General features: G+C 41.8%; 4 protein-coding genes across 6 annotated transcripts in view; 3 read left to right on the top strand and 1 right to left on the bottom strand.

Annotated features, from left to right (window-relative positions):
• Positions 1-1,093: 1,093 nt before the first annotated feature.
• Positions 1,094-3,080, top strand: zgc:112052 (protein C19orf12 homolog). The gene is made up of 3 exons (XM_041037485.1): positions 1,094-1,225; positions 1,581-1,741; positions 1,856-3,080. Exons 2-3 carry the CDS (start codon positions 1,582-1,584, stop codon positions 2,119-2,121), a joined length of 426 nt encoding a protein of 141 aa, XP_040893419.1. The 5' UTR covers positions 1,094-1,225; position 1,581; the 3' UTR covers positions 2,122-3,080.
• Positions 3,081-3,269: 189 nt separating this feature from the next.
• Positions 3,270-5,383, bottom strand: LOC121181497 (cytochrome b-c1 complex subunit Rieske, mitochondrial-like). The gene is made up of 2 exons (XM_041037413.1): positions 5,157-5,383; positions 3,270-3,995 (listed from the first exon to the last, which is right to left on the bottom strand). Exons 1-2 carry the CDS (start codon positions 5,266-5,268, stop codon positions 3,385-3,387), a joined length of 723 nt encoding a protein of 240 aa, XP_040893347.1. The 5' UTR covers positions 5,269-5,383; the 3' UTR covers positions 3,270-3,384.
• A 244-nt stretch (positions 5,384-5,627) lies between these two features.
• rxylt1 (ribitol xylosyltransferase 1) lies at positions 5,628-8,851 on the top strand. The gene is made up of 6 exons (XM_041037406.1): positions 5,628-5,848; positions 5,978-6,166; positions 6,677-6,779; positions 6,941-7,255; positions 7,400-7,570; positions 7,796-8,851. The coding sequence occupies exons 1-6, from the start codon at positions 5,701-5,703 to the stop codon at positions 8,196-8,198; spliced, it is 1,329 nt and encodes a 442-aa protein (XP_040893340.1). The 5' UTR covers positions 5,628-5,700; the 3' UTR covers positions 8,199-8,851.
• Positions 8,852-9,374: 523 nt separating this feature from the next.
• srgap1a (SLIT-ROBO Rho GTPase activating protein 1a) overlaps positions 9,375-18,526 on the top strand; it is an 82,400-nt gene continuing 73,248 nt past the window's right edge. For all 3 annotated transcript variants that reach the window (XM_041038248.1, XM_041038247.1, XM_041038249.1), the window contains exon 1: positions 9,375-10,041. In XM_041038248.1, the coding sequence (XP_040894182.1) occupies positions 9,978-10,041 (64 nt within the window). In that variant the 5' untranslated portion in view covers positions 9,375-9,977. The remainder of the gene's footprint in view (positions 10,042-18,526) is intronic.

Below are 18,526 nucleotides of genomic sequence, written 5' to 3'. Positions count from 1 at the left end.
TTGATTGAATCATGGGTTGTTAAACACAACAATGCATTGTGTTTTCTGAGCGGATTAATTGTGGAATATTCTTTTTTGCATGTAAATTCTTGATGTGCAAAGTACTGCAGCTGTCATAAGTAGTGGAGAAAAAAGTAAGATACTTTAATCTCAAATGTGTTAGAGTAAATGTATTAAGTACCATAAACTGGACATTTTCAAGTATAAATACATCAAAACTGTACTTATGTGCAGTACATAAAATTACTTAAACACACGTAATCTCTCACTATCAGTCTCCCTTATCATACTTTTATTATGAACACAAAACATTGCCTCTTCCGTCTTTCAGCTTTATGAACTGAACTTGACGGAGCTGCTCTTCGGTGTGTCCCGGTGTACTCTGGGTAAATGTGGAGGGTTGCACAAATGTAAACAGTAGACATACCGTAGCGGGTTAAATGCAGCTGCAGCGATCACAAACAGTTAAACAGAAACGAGTATAACCATTTACACAGATTCATCTATTAGAAAAGCAGAAAAGTAGCAGCGGGCTTTTAAACCTCCTCACGAGACACGGTGGATCTGCCTTTAGCTGCACGAACATACACACACATACACATATAACTGTATAACAGTCCACACAGTTATAAGCAGAGACACATGAGCTCAGTTGGAGCAGTTGTTGATAAAGAAGTTTGGTTTGGGAAAATTAATATAATTCACCCATAGTCCCAGCCCCCTTCTTCTCAGACACTCATTGGCTGACTTTGTTGCTTTTAAATGTTGTCGGAAATATCACAATTACCAGTTGTCAGAAAAGCAAAGGCAAATGTGAAAAAAGAGCCCAGAATTCGTTTAAAGCGCCAAAATAATCCATTGATCCATTGAAACCGTTGATTTTCAGCCCTTTGTCTTATTATTATTAGAACAATGACCTTTAAAAAAAATAAATATGTGATTAGCATTTTCAGTGACTTACTGTTACATAGCAACATAGCACTGCCCTAAAACTACATTAGGTGCATGCACCCATTGATTCTTGTCCGACCTAAGAGCAGAGATTTCGGGATTGGTCGAGTGTCCTTGAACGCCGCATTATGGTTGTTCCCATAAAGCATTGCGGCCGTAGACATGCAAGCTCAGAAGTCAGTAACAGCATTAACCAGGTGAACAGAGCATAGAAGAATTAATAACATTGAAATAAACTGGACAGATATTGATGAGGATTTCATAACACAGCAAGGTATGTTAACACCGCGTACTGTAACTGCCACAGCGGTATTTGAAGGGATAATATTGTGTTGAAAGAGGTTTAAGATGCCAAACTGTAACGCTAGCTTATGCCTCACTATGTTTTCTGATGCAACATGGGCTCTTAGACTTTTTTAAGAGTGGTATCTGTAGATAATTATTTATTTATTTTATCTGTAGATAATTATTATTTAGTCCTCTCGCTTTTAAATTGCTCCGTCTGTCAGTGTCTGATTGATTATTGATTATTTTAACTGTCAATATATTGCTGTTTCTGTTTTTTTCTGTGCTTATTGTTAGATTGTTAAGAGTCTTACGGTTACAGTTTATGTGTTGTTGATTCACAGTATGTGTCATCGAATTGATGATGTTATGAAGCTGTGTTGTGAGTTATCTGCCAATCAGCAAATCCAGACCACAGTGAAAGGCTCAGGGAAGGGAGCAGCAGCAGCTGGAGGGCTGGCATTTGCCGGAGGCTTGGTCGGGGGTCCTCTGGGTATTGCAGTGGGTAAGTGGGACAAAGTGTAATAGCACCTCTAACTTGTCTAAAAGGACCTGTTGAGACTGTTGGACAGATCAATATTCTTAATTTCACAAGTTTTGAAACCTTCTTCCCCTGCAGGCGGTGCTGTTGGAGGCCTTCTGGGCTGCTGGCTGACCAGTGGACAGTTCAAACCGCTGCCCCAGATCATAATGGAGCTCACTCCTCAGCAGCAGCAGAAGCTTTATGATGATCTCATGGTCATCCTGGGGGACATTCAGTGGACAGATTTGGTCCAGCTCAGTGCTCTGGTGATGGGCAACGCCGCCCTGAAGCAGCAGCTTACAGCTGCTCTTCTTGGGTATATCACCAAGGAGCTCCAGGCCGAGGTGCACTATGTGGATTAGTGTCGGTGCAAACACAGGAAAAGCTGCCTCAGAGGCTGAAGGGCTCAGGAGGATGGAGTCTTTGAAAAACAATGTGAACCCTTTTTTTATGAAGCTGGAGAGACTCTTAATTAAATGTGAAACCATGGTCCTGGAGAAAGATAAAACACAGGTTAGCACATTATTGCGAATTAAAACATCTGTGTATTTGGGTTAACTTATTAAGGGAAGTGCACTTATCATTTGAAGAAATTATTTATTCATTAAACCTTTAATCGTGTTGATGATGGTGTCTGGCTTTAAAAGTTACTCTGAATGAAGCCCTGACTACAATGACCTGACTGCAGCTACAGTGAAGCACTGCTCTCAAAAATATAGTCTAAGGTCATATTTAAATGCGGAGATATGTGCTAAGTGAGCACCATCAGTACAGTGTGAAATATTTTGATTTAAAGTGAATTTATTAAGTGTAGGAATTTACCAGTGTTTGTGTACAATATATTGCCAAAACTGACTGACATACAGTTCTATAGCACATTGTGAAAGAAACACTCTTTGCTTCTACCATTACTGGTATACAACTGTCATCTTGTCTACTTGACAGAAAAATATTAAAATGGAAAAAAGGTCCATAGATCTCTTGTAGTTCCTGTGTATGATTTGTCAGCTCAATTCTGCAACACTGAAACAGAATCAGAAAGCCAGTGTCCAGTCCAGCCAGTTTAAAAAACAATTGAAATCTTCCCTTTTATTCTGTGTGCAAGGAAGACAAATTTTACCCATGTTCTAGTTAGTTTGTGATACTGACTCATTTCTATAAAGAGACCTGGCTTTTGCTGTTAAAAGCTCTACAGGTCTTTAAAATACAACTCTGGCTACTAAAACTATGAAAATGTTGTATTTTTAAAAGCATCTGTGGACCATTTTCTAAATGTTTAAAAATTTTCATTCACTTGTTTTCTGCCCTCAAGTTTTGTCTGTGTCTTGTGTTGCATATTGTAATTTGTAAAAAATGTTAAGCATATGCAGCTGTGCAGAACACTAGCAACAGAGAAAATGACCATGCCAGTGTACTTTATTAATCCTTGTGGAGTAAACCAAAGACACCAAGCTAAATGCTAAGAACAACTGACCACAAAACATGAGTGAAAAGATGCAATAACTCATTATAACAGTTGGAGATATCTCTTTATTTGTAAATACACATATTTATGTCGGCCCCACCTCTTTCACAGAGCCATCTAAAAATACATATTACAGAGAAGACCTGCGACAGAGCTGTATTTATCCAACAATGACAGTGTCTTCATCAGGGAATTCATAGTAGGGAACCTCCAGGTTCAGAGGGGCGGGTCCCTTTCTTATTCTTCCTGAAGCATCATAGTGGGAGCCATGGCAAGGACAGTAGTACCCTCCGAAGTCTCCGGCATTGGCAATGGGTACACAGCCCAGATGAGTGCACACACCAAGGACGATGACCCACTTGGGGTTAACCACTCTATCCTTATCATGCTCTGGGTCACGCAGCTCTGCAATATTCACAGCTGCCTCTGCATCAATTTCCTTCTCTGTGCGGTGACGGACAAACAGGGGCTTTCCTCTCCACTTAAAGGTCATGTTTTTGCCTTCAGGGATGTCACTCAGCTTGATCTCAATCTTGGATAAGGCCAGGACATCGGCTGATGCGCTCATGGAGGAGACGAACTGGGTGACCACTGTTTTGGCTGCATAGACGCCTACTACAGTGGTCGCTCCAGTGACAAGGTAGGAGAACGCCCTTCTTCCCTCACTGCTTTCCTGAGACGACTTTTTGGGGTCGATAACTTCAAGTCGACGGTAGTCATTGAAGTCAGGAATTTTGAGATCTGTGTGGGCAAGGCGGATTCCTCCAGGAGCTGGAAATGAGACATAAGATGAAAGTGTTTAAAGACAGAGGCAGTAGATGGACAAGTAGATAGGAAATTATAAAATTTCACGTTACTGCTTCATATTCAGTATTTGTTACAATCAGTCTCCACAATTCTCTTTCAAATTGTTGGAATCCATTTTGTGGATTTTCAACATATCACATTGTGTCCTCCCATTCAAGGATACATTAATAATTGCTCTAATAGTGATCACAAATATAGATCAATTATTTCTTGTGCAATCACAAGACCTTGAAAATTTTATAACTTTAAGTCTGGTAAGGAGACTTGACAAAATTCCTCCTTTGGACTAAATCAATAGTCATTTCTATACTAAAGCATTGGTCACTGTAGATTACTGGAACTGGTGAACCCATTTTTAAAGACAATATCATATCAGTATAACTCAGATGTTAAATGTTTCCCCGCATACTACAAAGCACATCAGATCAGGTCTAGATCTAGAAATCATGATACAGTCAGTATACCTGCAAACAACAACTATCATTAGTATATTCAGTTTTACACCATAGAAAACCAAGAAATCGAACAAATATTCACATTTGATAAACTGGAACAAATGAATATTTGGCATTTTGGCATTACTTAACTGAAAAATCAGCACATTGATAGACAGATGTAACTGGAATAGTCCAATAAACTCGTAATAGTCCTTATCATTATCCAAGTTCAGGTTTGTCAACATGACCTTATTCTTTGACCTAAGCTGGCACTTCACTTGTACTGAAATGCCAACCATGGTTACATACCGTACTTGGGTAGATGTTCCCTACAAAATGTATTTATAGGGCTCCACATTTATATTGAAAATGATGGACTGCGGTGTTTAGATCTGCCCCTTGAGCTCTTAACATCTCATTTTTAAATATCTAACCCAGTGCTGACTCTCTCAGGTCACAGGTTTTAGTTACACCACCATAGCCATTTCTTGCTAGCCACAGCAAGTTGTTAGCAATGACGTACGTTTGTAGACAAGAACGACAGGCGAAAAATAACACACACATCAACACATCACCTTTACACGTTACCTAAGACATACACTAATTGATGAGATGTCAGTCTGTCAGGTTTTATGGTTACGTGAAATAGCTCTGGATAACGTTAACAGCCGCCGTCATTCGCCCTTACCAGCAGCAGGCACCAGCTCCGTAGCTCCGGGGAAAACCAGGCTTTTAACCGTGTGTTTTGTTGCCTGCAGGTACGGGGAAAGAGCCCCGGAACGAGCGGCTAGAGACATCATCTTTGCTCAAAAATAAGAAACCTCCACCCCACAGCTGGGGACACGACCTTGCGTGTTTGAATCTTACGTGTTTCACTCTGATCTGCTTTACCAGGAACCCGCTCCGCCTCGACAACGTTCCGCTTTACGTGAGGTCTGAACGAGGTGCCCGGTTCGTTTTTGCCCCCTAACTTTTCGTATTATTATACAATTTTACCGTTTACAAATAATACCAAACTTTGAAAATATATATTTAGTGCTGAAATGTGGCTATAGGTTGAGCCAAAATGGTAGATACCAAACATCAATACTAAATAACTACTATTTTTGTACAGGCATTTCTCTAAGACAGCTGTTTCTAGTGGTCCTCGTGATGTAAACAAGCGTCCCCTCACAAAATATGGAGATGAGCTACACAATGGTGACTTGAGAGAGAAAAAAAAGAAAAGAAAAATGAAAATACCAAAAAGAAAACTATTCCTTCTCATTATTTTTGCTTATGTGGCATTTTCACTCTATGCTGCATATAATGTTTTCTTCAGCACCAAAGTAATTTCCCGCGTTCACAGGGTGGTGAAGAAAGAGACAGGAGCACCCTCCGGTAATTTGTCTTAACACAATCGTTGTCTAGCAGAAAAACCAAATGACCAAAATCCTCATAAACTGACAGTAAGAGACTGGTAGTTAAATTAGGTGCGCGCTGAATGGAAATGGTGTGTTATGTTTGCAGGTGTTGTCAGAGATGGCGGTGCAGTTGCTCCGTTTATAGCAGATGAGTGGAATCCGTGGGAGGATGAACAGGTGGAGTATAACTCTGCTCTGAACAAAAAGAGAGAGGCCTTTAAACAGTACATGAATCGAATTGACAAGAGCAAACCTAAAAGATACAAAGTCCAAATCTGGGGGAAAGCTGCCATAGGTGAGTTATGGTTTTATGAGATGCCATTAATGTGTCACAGCTTGCAGAGAAGGTCTGTGTTGTCATCACAAAATGTCAGTGCTGTGATTTTACAGTGGTAGTTTTAATCCACAAGTTATCACGTTGACAACAACAGAACTTTTTCACCTTTTCAATCATTTTCACGTTGACAACAACAAAACTTTTTCACCTTTTCAATCATTTTACGAGCGGAGATCACAAATGCACCAGGAAAAAAAAAAAAAGAAAAAAATGTTTTTCAATTTTGGTAAGGGAAATTTGGAACTGTATTTTCCAAATCCTCTTCAAAAAAAAGTTTTTGTCATGAGTTCAAATAGAAGTATATATGCAGACAAAGTGGAATAACAGAAGTAGATACGAACAACATAAAGGTGATTTATATTCTGCTGTGGAAGCCTGGCAACATAGATTTTATGATATTGGTGTTCTGTGCATGTTGACATTTTAACTCCAGTAGCAAATTGCACTGAATCTTTCTTTTCTCCTCAGGACTTTACCTGTGGGAGCATATTTTAGAAGGACCCCTCAACCCCACTGACAAGGTAGCACAATGGAGAGAGGGGGAGCTGCAGTCGGGAAAGATTGATTTCAGGTAACAAGTCACAGATGAGATTAAAAAAACACCAAAAAACTACCAAGTTCAAATGTATTTTCACAATCTCTGTGAAATACACCACACAACCACTGAGGAAGACAGAAAGCTATCACCTTGATTTATTCTTCCTCCACCCCCTCTTACTTTCTTGTCTTTAGTTTCTACACAGGTCCTGCTGTGGTCCAAGGTCACGTCCCTCTGGATATGAACAGCCTGGTTGTGGTTCTCAATGGCCGCGAACAGCAGAAAGTCTCTTACTCCACACGGTGGCTGGAGCACGTCCAATCTCTGGTTCAGTCCCACACAGTGTTGCATGTGGCTGTGGTCCTGCTGGGCAATGAGCACTGCAACAATGACTGGATCGGCCCGTACTTAAAGAGAAATGGTGGCTTTGTGGACCTGCTGTTTGTTGTCTATGACAGCCCCTGGGTCAATGACAAAGATGTCTTCCAGTGGCCTCTTGGTGTCGCCACGTACGTTATTCTTATGTGTCTTATGTGTGTTAGTGTGTCTTCATTGCTAATGCTCAACATCAATGTATTAAACTGTGCAGGCTGTCTTTTTTAAATGAATAACATGGTCTGACATGTTGCTTTGTTTTGCTTTTCTCTACGCAGATACAGGCAGTTTCCTATGATCAGGCCTAATGCCCAGTTGATTACCTCCAACAGGCCATACCTCTGCAATTTCCTAGGAACTGTTTACAAAAATTCCTCCAGAGAAACACTCATGCAGGTGCTGAAACAGTCAGGCCTGGATAAGGAATGCATCACCACTGCCAGGGAGAAGTAAGTCATTATTCACTGCCTGAGTAATAGTTTAGGACAGATATAGAGGAGTAGAGCTTTTATTTATTTTGATTTTGCTTTAATTACTTTTATATTTTTGTGTGTTGTATTGTTATATAATATAAATAGAATAAAAGGATAAAAAAGACTAATTCTCCTCAGTGACACCTTCCTAGTGTATCTTTTTTTTAACATAAAAACATAATATATGCCTCATTGCCTCAGGTGGCTCCCTCAGGAGACAGGAGACAGTCTGAGGCGCTATCAGACAGCTCTAGCCCAGAGTGAGCTTACACTCTGCCCAGTTGGGATCAACACCGAGTGCTACCGCATCTATGAAGCCTGCTCTTATGGCTCAGTGCCCGTGGTGGAAGATGTACTGACACCAGGCACCTGTGCGGCGGGACCCAGCTCACCGCTACGTCTCCTCAAAGCCGCCGGAGCGCCCTTCATTTTCATCAGTGACTGGAAAGAGCTGCCGGCCATTTTGGAGCGGGAGAGAGGGATGAGCCAGGAGCAGCGGGTGGACAGGAGGAGGAGGCTGTTGGAGTGGTACGCCAGTTTCCGTCAGCAGATGAAGGAGAGGTTCACCGAGGTCATCGAGGAGACTTTCTTCAAAGGCGGCTGACTGACTGGTGCTTAATTAACAAACCTTTAAAAGATTAACAGGGATAACACTTAACGGTGATTTAATTTGTTTAGTGTGGAGAAATGTGATGTGCTACTGGAATAGTGAACCTGGTGATGTTCAGTGTAATATTCCTTTGCCGGTTATTAAAAAAACAATTATGTATGTGCTAAAGTTTTAAACCTGTCAACAATAGTCAGTTTAAGTCCTGTAAAGGGCTCCATGACATTATTAAATATTTATTATCTAAATGTTTACAATTGTGGAATGTCCAGGCATTTAGAGATCATGTATAATAAGCTGCCTTTGCATTTTGAAGTCCCTGTGTAATTGTAATTATGTTTTATATCTCTGTTTGTATTTACATAATATTGTGATTTTTAGGAAACACTAAGCATTAGGTGTAGAATGAGATGACTATGTGTTTTTAGGGCCTTGTTCGAAAATGGTACATAAATCTATTTTGTATTGTGAGCAGCTAGAAAATGGATGTTGTTTATGTGGCATGTGTCACTTTTCTGGTCAAGAAATAACAAAATAATAATAATAACAATGATATTTTTGTTCTATTTATTTCAGTGCTGTGGTGCATGGGTTATTTTTTTTAGATGGTGCAATAAAATGGAGTGTTGTCCTGAAGAGAAATCACTGGATATGCTTGTCCTGTACTTTCATTTTCCCTGCAGATGGCGCTGTGGACCAGTTAATTTTCAGCAGCTTCAGTTGTTGAATGAAGGAGAAAAACTTTCTGACTTTACCAGATCAACAGAGATTAATATAATGGAGCAAAAGCATTGGGGTATCTTTAGAGATATCCCCTTCTGTGGGATGTTTTAATTTAACTATTTGATTTAGGCTGAAGTGGCATATTTAAGCTTGGCTATTTAAGAAATGAAAATAATTTGTTTGTATTAATAAGTGATATTAAGGAAAACTGTTACGTGTGAAGTGCGTAAGTCTGTAGCCACACTGGGTGTAATAGTCTGCTCCAACAGCTGACTGATATGGACAAAAAGCCTCCAGATTTGGGAGCAGGAGTGTCAGTCCACTGGTGTCCACCAGCTTTGTGTGTGTGTGAGCAGATCCCTCCCTCTCCTCTCCCTGCCTGGCTCCGGCTGCTGTGTGCTGCAATCGGCCTGCCCTGTCTGCCTCTGAGCCTGCTGGGAGTTGGGGGGAGAAATCGTCGAGGGAGATCGAGCAAGGGGGGAAACGTGTGTGAGTGTGTGTGTGTGCGCGGGTCCTAAACTGGAAACCACTACCAAAAAACACACACCCGCACGACTCAGTCCGACTTTAAAGCCCTCCGGACGGGTTGTTGGCAGTACTTTTTTTCAGAGAGCTGTGAAAAACCCGCCACGGAGACCCTGAAACTTGCGTGACTGTTTTTCTCTCTCCTTCTGTGGTAGCAGCAGCGGTGCTGTTGCGCCGCGCCGACTGCTCTGATAGTTCAGTGGATTCATTGGCTGGAGCAGGATTGCGCATTGGCCCTGCTGCTGCTGCCGCTGCTGCTGTATATCCACCGCTTATCCACAGGGAAGAGGAACAATGAAGGACTAAACGTTTTCCTCTTGCTCCAAACTCGAGCTGGTTGCAGAGTTAAAGCCTTTTTCAAAGTGTCGTTTCGTATCGCAGCTCTTCTTTCTCTCGTTCCTTCGTTTTTCCCCTCCTTTCTTTTCGTCCTGTGTGGGATGCATCGGCTGCTGTAGGATCCCGCTTGTTGACAAACAGTTTTTTTTTATTTAAAGTTTCCAACAAGCTTCGCACACAAGAAGACAGAAAATGTCCACGCCGAGGTTCAAAAAGGATAAAGAAATAATCGCGGATTACGAGAGTCAAGTGAAAGGTAAGGGGTGGGAGATGTTTGGGCTGGGAAATGTGCTCGTTGGGAGCGTTTAAGAAAAAAAAAAAGACCAATTATAGGACCACGCTACTTCATCGCTACCTGTGTATGAGTCATAGCCAGTAATATGGTGTGTTGAATTAAAAAAAGAAGTTATCATAACTAGGATATCCAATCTGCACATAACTGTAAAATTACCTAGAACTAGTAGAATTACCTAGGCCTAGAACTATTTAATGGTATTTATGTTTTGCATTATGCATTACAAGGTGGTGAACTTAATTAGCGAAATAAAAAGATTGGTAATTGAGTTGAGGAGGGGCCTGCTAGTCTTTTGTTTCAGTAGTTTTTGCATGTGAAAGCCAATGAAAGTGCTTCAAGCAGATTCACCGTTGGCCCAAATGAAGAGCTCGCTGTCCTCCACAGGTGTAACCTATCATCAAATCGCGCCAGTTATGTTCAGGTTGTGGTGTCCAATCAGGTTACAACAGTGACCTGCTGAAACACGTTTTGCTGTTATAACTTGGTCTGGTGCATTTGATTATATTGACGTGTTTAACAACCTGTTACTGTGAAGCCACTGTTTGTTGTGAGACTTTGTTGTTATGGCATTGTCCCCACTGCATTACAGCAGGATTGTGCGAGAGAATGAAGAGAGGAAGATCACAGGTTCAGTCAGGGGCTCCCCAGAAAAGCTGGATGTTAATGCTTGCTTTTTTCTTTTCTTTTCTTTTTTTTAATGTATCCTATACTTTCTATGTTTCCTGCTTAGTGTCACAAGCCCACACACTCACTTCAAAGCATAAGACTGCTATGTGCCTTGATTTAGGTAGGTGATTTAGAGGTGTGCGAGACACCATAATGATGCCACCCTAACTTATCTTGTGCAGAGGTAGTTTATTCCCAGACAGACCAGCACAGGAAAGAGGCAACCTCTCCTTGCTGCTCGAGGGTAACCATGGGGATTTGGCCCCCATCCAATCAGCTCTGTTCTTCAGTTCTGTTAGCATGCTGAAATACCACCTATTCACGTCCCCGTATCCAACCTTAAATCCACATAAAAGGACGGGGTGGGGGGTTGTTGCAGGGGTCGGTGGGGTTCGGGGGAGGTGGGTGGTGGACGAGAGAAGGGACCAGAGCTGCTTGAGGAATTACAAGATTGCATGTGGCTGAGCACAAGTTCTCATTTGCAGGGAATGTTCAGCACCCTTTCTTCTCCCTGTGAGGATGACTAAGGGCTTTCAGCCCATAATAGAGGATGATGCACAGTCATAGGGGATGCTGAACAAGAGATTATGAAGCCTTCCATTTGTCAAGCAGAACCCAGCGGGGTAATAACAGCAACCTGATGCTGAAGAGAATAGCTGTTGCTTCATAGGGCCACTGGAGTGTCAGTAAATAAATGTTAAGGTGTATTGTTTTGCAGAATTCATTTCGGAGGGCGATGCGCAGAGGCTTGTCATGCATTGTAAATAATGTTGTGAGGATTATTTATTTATTTTAGGGGCAGGGGGCATCACAGGTAGTGCCAAGACATTTGCATAAAGTACAGTACTTGTTTGTTTTGCATTGCAAACATCCTGTGGGTATTTGAGAGTTTCTTTCTTTCATTCATTCATTCATTTTTTTTTGCAAAGACATTTTGGAGGATGTATGAGGATCATCTGTTGTGTTACATTTAACAATGACAAAATATCACACTGACATTATTTGATTACAAACTCTGATGCATTTTCATTAACCAGCTTATCATGGACAGACATGATGTCACGTTTTCTCATCAAGCCTGTTTATAAATACTGTATCATGTTATGTCAGCTCTACAAAACTTGCATGTTTATGCTTGTTGTCAAGCATAACAATGAGTTTCTTCAGTAGGCCTGATGACTCCTGTAAACGCAGACAGTGTTTATTTGGAGTAATAGCTGCCAGGCTTGTTAGCATATCAGCAGTTAGTAATGTCGTAACATGGTTTTGGGATTCATTCAGCATTAAGCATTCTGTTTTAGAGCAGCTCCTTATCTTGCAGCTGCGTTTTATGAGTTAAAGAGTTTGCAGTGATAATGAGAGGGATCACATCTGCAGTGTAGCTGTGATAGCCAGAGGTAGACTCTGGTGAACAGACATTGATTACTCAAGAAACAGAGCAACAAGCAGCCCAGGAAACAGCTGGAGCTGGTGATCTGCTGATCCCATGCCGGATATAAGCTGATCTTTTGACCGCTCCTGCTGATCTTTTCTGTCTCACGGTTTAAAAATCTGTCTGATTCTTCCCATGTTTTGACAAATACCTGGTGGCCAGTTTTGTCTCACTTTACATAACTGCATTGATGTGTAGCCTGGAGCCCTCTGTCCTGATTTTGACATGGGACATCTGAACAGTGATCATCTGCTACCATCCAGTCATCCAGCAGCATTTCTTTTCTGAGAGCCACCATTTTTATATCCATACAGTTTCACTATTTTTCAGAGTCATAGCATCAGCTGTGTACTGAGTGGGATTACCATTCAAGTCAGTAGATGTGAGGTATTTAATGTAGTTTTCTACGGTGACTGTAAGCGTCCTTACGATGCGTGACACTGCTGTTCTCTGTGCGACTTGTCATTCAGCTGACATTCACTCATAAAGTACCCTCTAACAACCTCTTTTTTTTTTTACCCTTTCACAGAAGAAATGAAAATGGATGTCTTTTTGGCAGTTCAAGGAAATTGTGCTTTTATTGAAAAAGCTCTGTGGCATGGGGATTACATTTTTGCTAATTGCTTAAATCGACATCTACATCAAGACTCGGCTTGTTTTGGAAAAACAAAAACATTAAGACGATTGGGTTAAGACAGTGGAATTTGTTTGTGCTTTAAACTGCACTTCAGTTTCGCTCAGTGTAAGTCATTTAAAACCGGCAAGGGGAAGGTTGTGGGTGCATTGGCATTCTGTGTGTGGCTCTGTTTCTGTGGATTGGTGGACGAGGGCATAGCAACACTGACTTGTTTTCTCTTGGACAAAGTGTTGGTTTGATGTCAGTCTGTGGCTTGCTGATTGTGACCTGGGGGTCGTGACTCCAATAGCAGGACCCCTTGAGCTTCTGACAGGGGTCCTCTCCCAGATCATCATAAAGGCTGTCCCCCTTGACCTGCCTTCACTGTTGTTTGAAATCGGAGCCCTGCCCCCTCTGCATACTTTAAGAGAGTGGTCTGCCCGTGTTTGTATGCAGGGGGATTAAAGGCAGGAAACTGCTCTGGGGTGCTATGGCTGTGATTATCTTCAAATTAATAGGATTTGTCTTGTGGTTAAATGTAATTTGTTTTTCTATATTAGTAATAATTGGGATTAATGTTGTCTAATTGTGTGGTGGAGGATGAGCATGTGTGTCTTGATCACTGTCCCTTACACAATCCAGATGTGACACACGTGATCATGTGGACTCAGAGTTGTAATTTTGTTTTAAATTCGTCTTTCGTGGTCGTTAGTGACATAAATCCGGTTTGTCACCAAACTTCAGCATAAGCGTGATGTGCCGAATATGGAAACCGGTGATTGAGTGCCCAGTTCTCCTTTTCTTTTTATTCACACCAACATTCATGTGTTTCATGTGTTTTACACATGCAGCAAATTGTTACAGTCACCACTGTGACATGTATGAAGTTTTTAGGAAAGATACAATATCTTAATGTTTACCATAGGTGCCTCTCCTCGTGATTTGTTTATTCATGTTTAGTTTTAGTACAGATTATTAATTGTGTATTTTCAGAATATTAATAATACCATTTTGATTTGTTTGTGCACTTTTGTGCAGGCGAAATAAAAACTGTTTTTGACATTACATTTCTAAACAGAGGCCTCATTACTCCTTTAATGTCCAAATGACTCCAGTATCTGGGCTAAGTTATCACTGTTTATTTATCTGACATGTACTGCACACATCTTGAGAATTAATGAAGCAAAAATGTTTGTTTTGCTTGCATGTTGGAGTCATTTGGTCATTAATGCTTAACATTTAATTTCTCGTAATGGTTCAGTCACAAAGTTTTATTTTGTGTGCACAAACTAATTGAAACAGTTTCTTGGTTTTAACGTGTACTCATATGCAGTGTTTGTACAAGGTACAGTAGTATTCCCTGCACATCAGTAATTTGGTATCACTGTGTGTAACTACATGCCCAACCAGAGTAATGCAAGAGAAATGTGTTTCCCTGGGAGAGTATGAAATAACATGTAAAGTTATCCAGAAGTAAAATAGGGAAAATAGGATACCTGAAGGTGAATGACAGCTTGGGGACCGTTGCTATCGTGGGCCCCTAATGCTCACTGAAGTGTAGGGTGTGATTTTGGACTATGCAAATTCAGATTGTTTTAATTTACCTTAACTTCCCTAATAATTTAGTCGGCAGACATCGATCCGGCTTTGTGGCTACCTCCGCTGCCGACTTATTGCCGGAAAAACAATGCACCGCCATTCCACGTTCGTACCTCTCATACTGAAAGGTGAGATGGAATAACGACACAGTATTGTTACCTTGACCAGGCTGGTTGAAAGGGGCAGCTGAAGCAAACTATTTTACACTTTCTGCAACAGTTAAGTTGCAACTAATACTGCACAGTGGATATTGGTGGATCTGTGATGCTTTGTCTTAACAGCTTCTCAGAGGTGTTGATGGAGGTTAGAGGTTGAAAGACTAATGGAATCCTAACGCCTCCTGGAGCCTTTCTCCACAACATCACGCATCCATTCACACACTTACCATCTGTTTTTACTACCCCTCCTTCCATAAGTGTTTGTGTGTGTGTGTTTTGTAGCGTGTTTCCACCCAGTGGTATGGCACTGGGTGTGGCGTTGGTGTGTGTTTGTGCATGAGTGTGCGTTTGCATGGGTGGGTGAATGGTTATTGACAGCACCATCTGTGGCCACTCACCCTTTTTGCAGTTTTAATAAACTCTGCTGAGCACAAGCAAGGCTTCACTTTCCCTGCTGTGCTTTTCATTGTAGCCACAAAGACCACCAGGACATTACTGCAGCCCCCCTGACCCCTCACCTCCACCTCCTCCTCCTCCTCAAAAAAAACAAAACAAAACACAGAATGTCAGACCAACCTCTATCTATGCCCCCGCATCCCTAAACCAAACAAAAAGGCTGCAATTCATGTGGCACTGTTGCAGCTGAAGACAAAACAAGAAGTTTGTTGTGTTGTTTCCAGTTGTAACCGAGACTGGTTAATTCAGTTTGTTCTGACAAAGGATCAGATCAAACCCGCTGCAGCGTGACATAGACTGAGGCTGCCCTTCCTCTCAATGAATCATCCAGCGGGTGAAAAATAAGACTACCATTCTTTTGGCTGCACATGCCATGTTCTGCTGCGAGCCACCCTCCCCAAACACACACACACGCACAGACACACACACACACACTTTCCTGCTGGTAGTGTTGGGGCATAGACAACAAACTGGTGGTGTTGGGGCATAGAGAAGAAACCCTGTGTGGGAGCCGAGTTCCTGATAATGAGCTGGATGAGACTCAGCGTGTAGCTACACTGCATTAGCTAATAGGAGGTACAGGGTGTTAATGGAATTGGACAATGCTTAGCGAAAGTAAAACTGAGGGGGGAAAAAAGTGAAATAGAGGGGAAGGTTGAAGGGTGATTAGGAGGGATTCTGGCTACTTTTTGGACAACTTTAATTCCTCTGAACCACTGCTGGGACCCAGCAGATGGACAGACAGGAAGGCAGACACACACAGTTTGACCATCAGGCCATGCTGCTGCCTGCCGCCCAGTAAGGCTGGATTAGGAGGAAGAAGACTGGGGGATGGGAAGGGACGGTATGAGGTCAGTGCAGGAATAAGTGAAGTCATAAGCTCTGACTTGGTTGACTTGTTTTAATCTGCGTCTGTGTGTGCGTTCAGCGGCTTCATCTCCTGAACGTAAGCCGTTTATGCGTTAAGCAACGGCGACAGCTTTTTAAGATGAGTGCAAAAATGCTGAAAGTGAAGTCTCTTATTTCCCTCGTTCACTGAAACAATGTGACATCTGCCATTTTGGCTTCTTCTTTTCAGTGTCAAAGGTTTTACTTACCGTGACAATCTGTTCACAAGCTGTGGCTTGCTGTTTGGCTCAGGTGCTCCAGTTTTGTTTCAGATCAACCTTCTGGGAACCGAGGCTGATCTGAATGGAGTCCCAGTTCCTTTATGTACTCCCACTGACATCGCCTGATGGTGCTCATGATGTTTGCTTGACTGGAGCTGCTCCTGGTTTTATTTCATTTAGATTTATGGATATGCGAATATGTATTTCCTTGAATTCCCAGCAAGATGTTTCATTCGTACAGGATGTAAATTTTTGTGTCATTAAGTCATCAGATCAATTACTGATGTGCTTACAGAGGAGTGTCAAAAGTGGATGTAATTCACTGCTTTTACATCCACTCCACTAATTTGAGTAGACTCAAGTAATGCAGTTCTCTGATTATTGCAACAGGCATGTTAAGTTTTAAATCTGGTTATCCTGCTCACATTAAGTTTGTAGTATAAATGCATTAAGCATAACTGAATGAGAGACCATCTTGTGATGGGATCACACCAGCTGCGTTGCCAAATGTGGGTAGGGTGCAATGGAACACACAACATGAGAGAAGGGAGTTTGGTGAAACAGATGAACTGTGCAAGATTTATTCTGTATGTGTGACCATGTGATCCTGTAGGTTTCCTGTAACAAATAGATTTATTCAAGTGCCAAACTGAGAGCCTTTCACCTCTGTTCCACCCTTTTGCCTAAAATGAGACAAAGTTCTTTGTAATATTTTGACTTCATTAGAGCAGCGAGACATAAACAGACGAAAACCTAAACTGATAAGCAAGGCCTTATGTGTAACTAAAAGAAACTACACTCTCTTTATTAACAACTTAAAGTCCTTTATTCACCTCATCTGATCCTGGGTCTTCATTTTGTATGCGTGTGTGTGTGTGTGTCTGTGTTTGTGTGTGTGTGTGTGTATGTGTGTATATCTCCTGTACGTCCAACTGCCTTCAGCTGGCGGCCTTCCCAACTTTCCTGAAATAATGCAATTCAAAACAATCATGTGCTTGGCAGGAATGACAACCAAGAGGTTTTCATTGTGCTGACAAGTCAAGCCTTGTCTGTGTTCATCAAATGGCTAGTCATATTTCCTGCACCTGACACAGACAAGGCCAATTTACATTAGCGACGTGCTGTGTGTTGGAAAAAAAAGCATGTTCTTTTATCATTCCCCACTGCGTGCTTAAGTTAGTACATAGTCAATGTATATCAATATATGCAGACATATGAGCGATATGTGTTCATATAAAATAAATAAATTGTTATTATCCAACTCCTTAGTGTTTCTGCAGCCAGTTCACATTGAAAGGATGCTTCTTACACAGCCTTACGCCCAGGCTGTGTTTAAAAAGCTCCTTTCAATTGTAAACATGATCACATTTTCTTGCCAAAAAAAAAAAAAAATCAACTTGTAAACTGCAGCACCAGATCCTTCATTTCTGCCATCAGTAATCACACATACACAAACAAAAAACAAACTCAGACACCCTTTTGGATCTGATAAATGTGAGCCATAAAATGCAGTTTACACAAGGTGTAAAGTTTCACACAACGTCTCTCCAAAGCAATCCTTACTTCCACCCTCTGTCGTAAACTCTCTTTCCCATCCACTCTTAACACAGACAAACAGAAGTTTAATTTACTGATGTTGCGCTACTCTCCTTTGCCCCCAACCCCCTTTTCCTTTCTTCTACCTTGACCTCATGACCTGAGGGAAGCAGGCTTTGAGCTGGCTGCCCTCCTAATCAATAGCCAGAGACCACCCCTCGAGGGTGCCGCGTTGAGCTGCCCTGAGGAGAAGTTTGAGGGGGAAGTAGTGTTATAAAAAGAGGCGGTCAGTGAAATGTCAACTAAAGGCTGCATCTCCTTTGTTTCTGTTATCCAGATTGATTACAGCTTAAAGCCAAGAAGCCAACCCACTGTCTTTTATTTGACAATATAATGCCGTCTCATTGCTGCGGACACCCCGAAATGTCTACACTGTTTAATGTGGTCACCTCTCCCTCTGTCTCTGGTTCTCTCACTGCACTCAGTCTGTTTTTAGTAGTGCAGAGAGGAGCTGGACAGAGTTTCCCATGGTCTCAGCTCTCAGCTTATCACCCTCACCATAAAGGCTCATTGTGGGTTACAGCAGGAGGAGGCCCGAGCCGAGCGTGCAGCCATTGCTGGTGTCTGAGCAGCCCCAGGCAGGTCTTGTGAGCTCTGAGCCTGAGCTCTCCTCCACCCTCCCCCGAGATGGAAACTGGAGCCACAGCTGAGGTTTCTGCCACACAAATGTGGGGTGCTTGAAGGAAAAAAAAAAAAAAAAAAAAGCAGTTTTACGGATAAAGATCTGTCCGCCATGTTCTTCCAGCGCTCATTGTGTCTCACAGCAAGTGGTCACAAATGGACAAAGTCTCAGTCCTCCTTTGGCTGCGTTATG

Source organism: Toxotes jaculatrix, chromosome 5 (genome assembly GCF_017976425.1).
Source record: "Toxotes jaculatrix isolate fToxJac2 chromosome 5, fToxJac2.pri, whole genome shotgun sequence".
Classification (NCBI taxonomy): domain Eukaryota; kingdom Metazoa; phylum Chordata; class Actinopteri; family Toxotidae; genus Toxotes; species Toxotes jaculatrix.
This window is presented reverse-complemented; position numbering and strand designations above follow the sequence as displayed.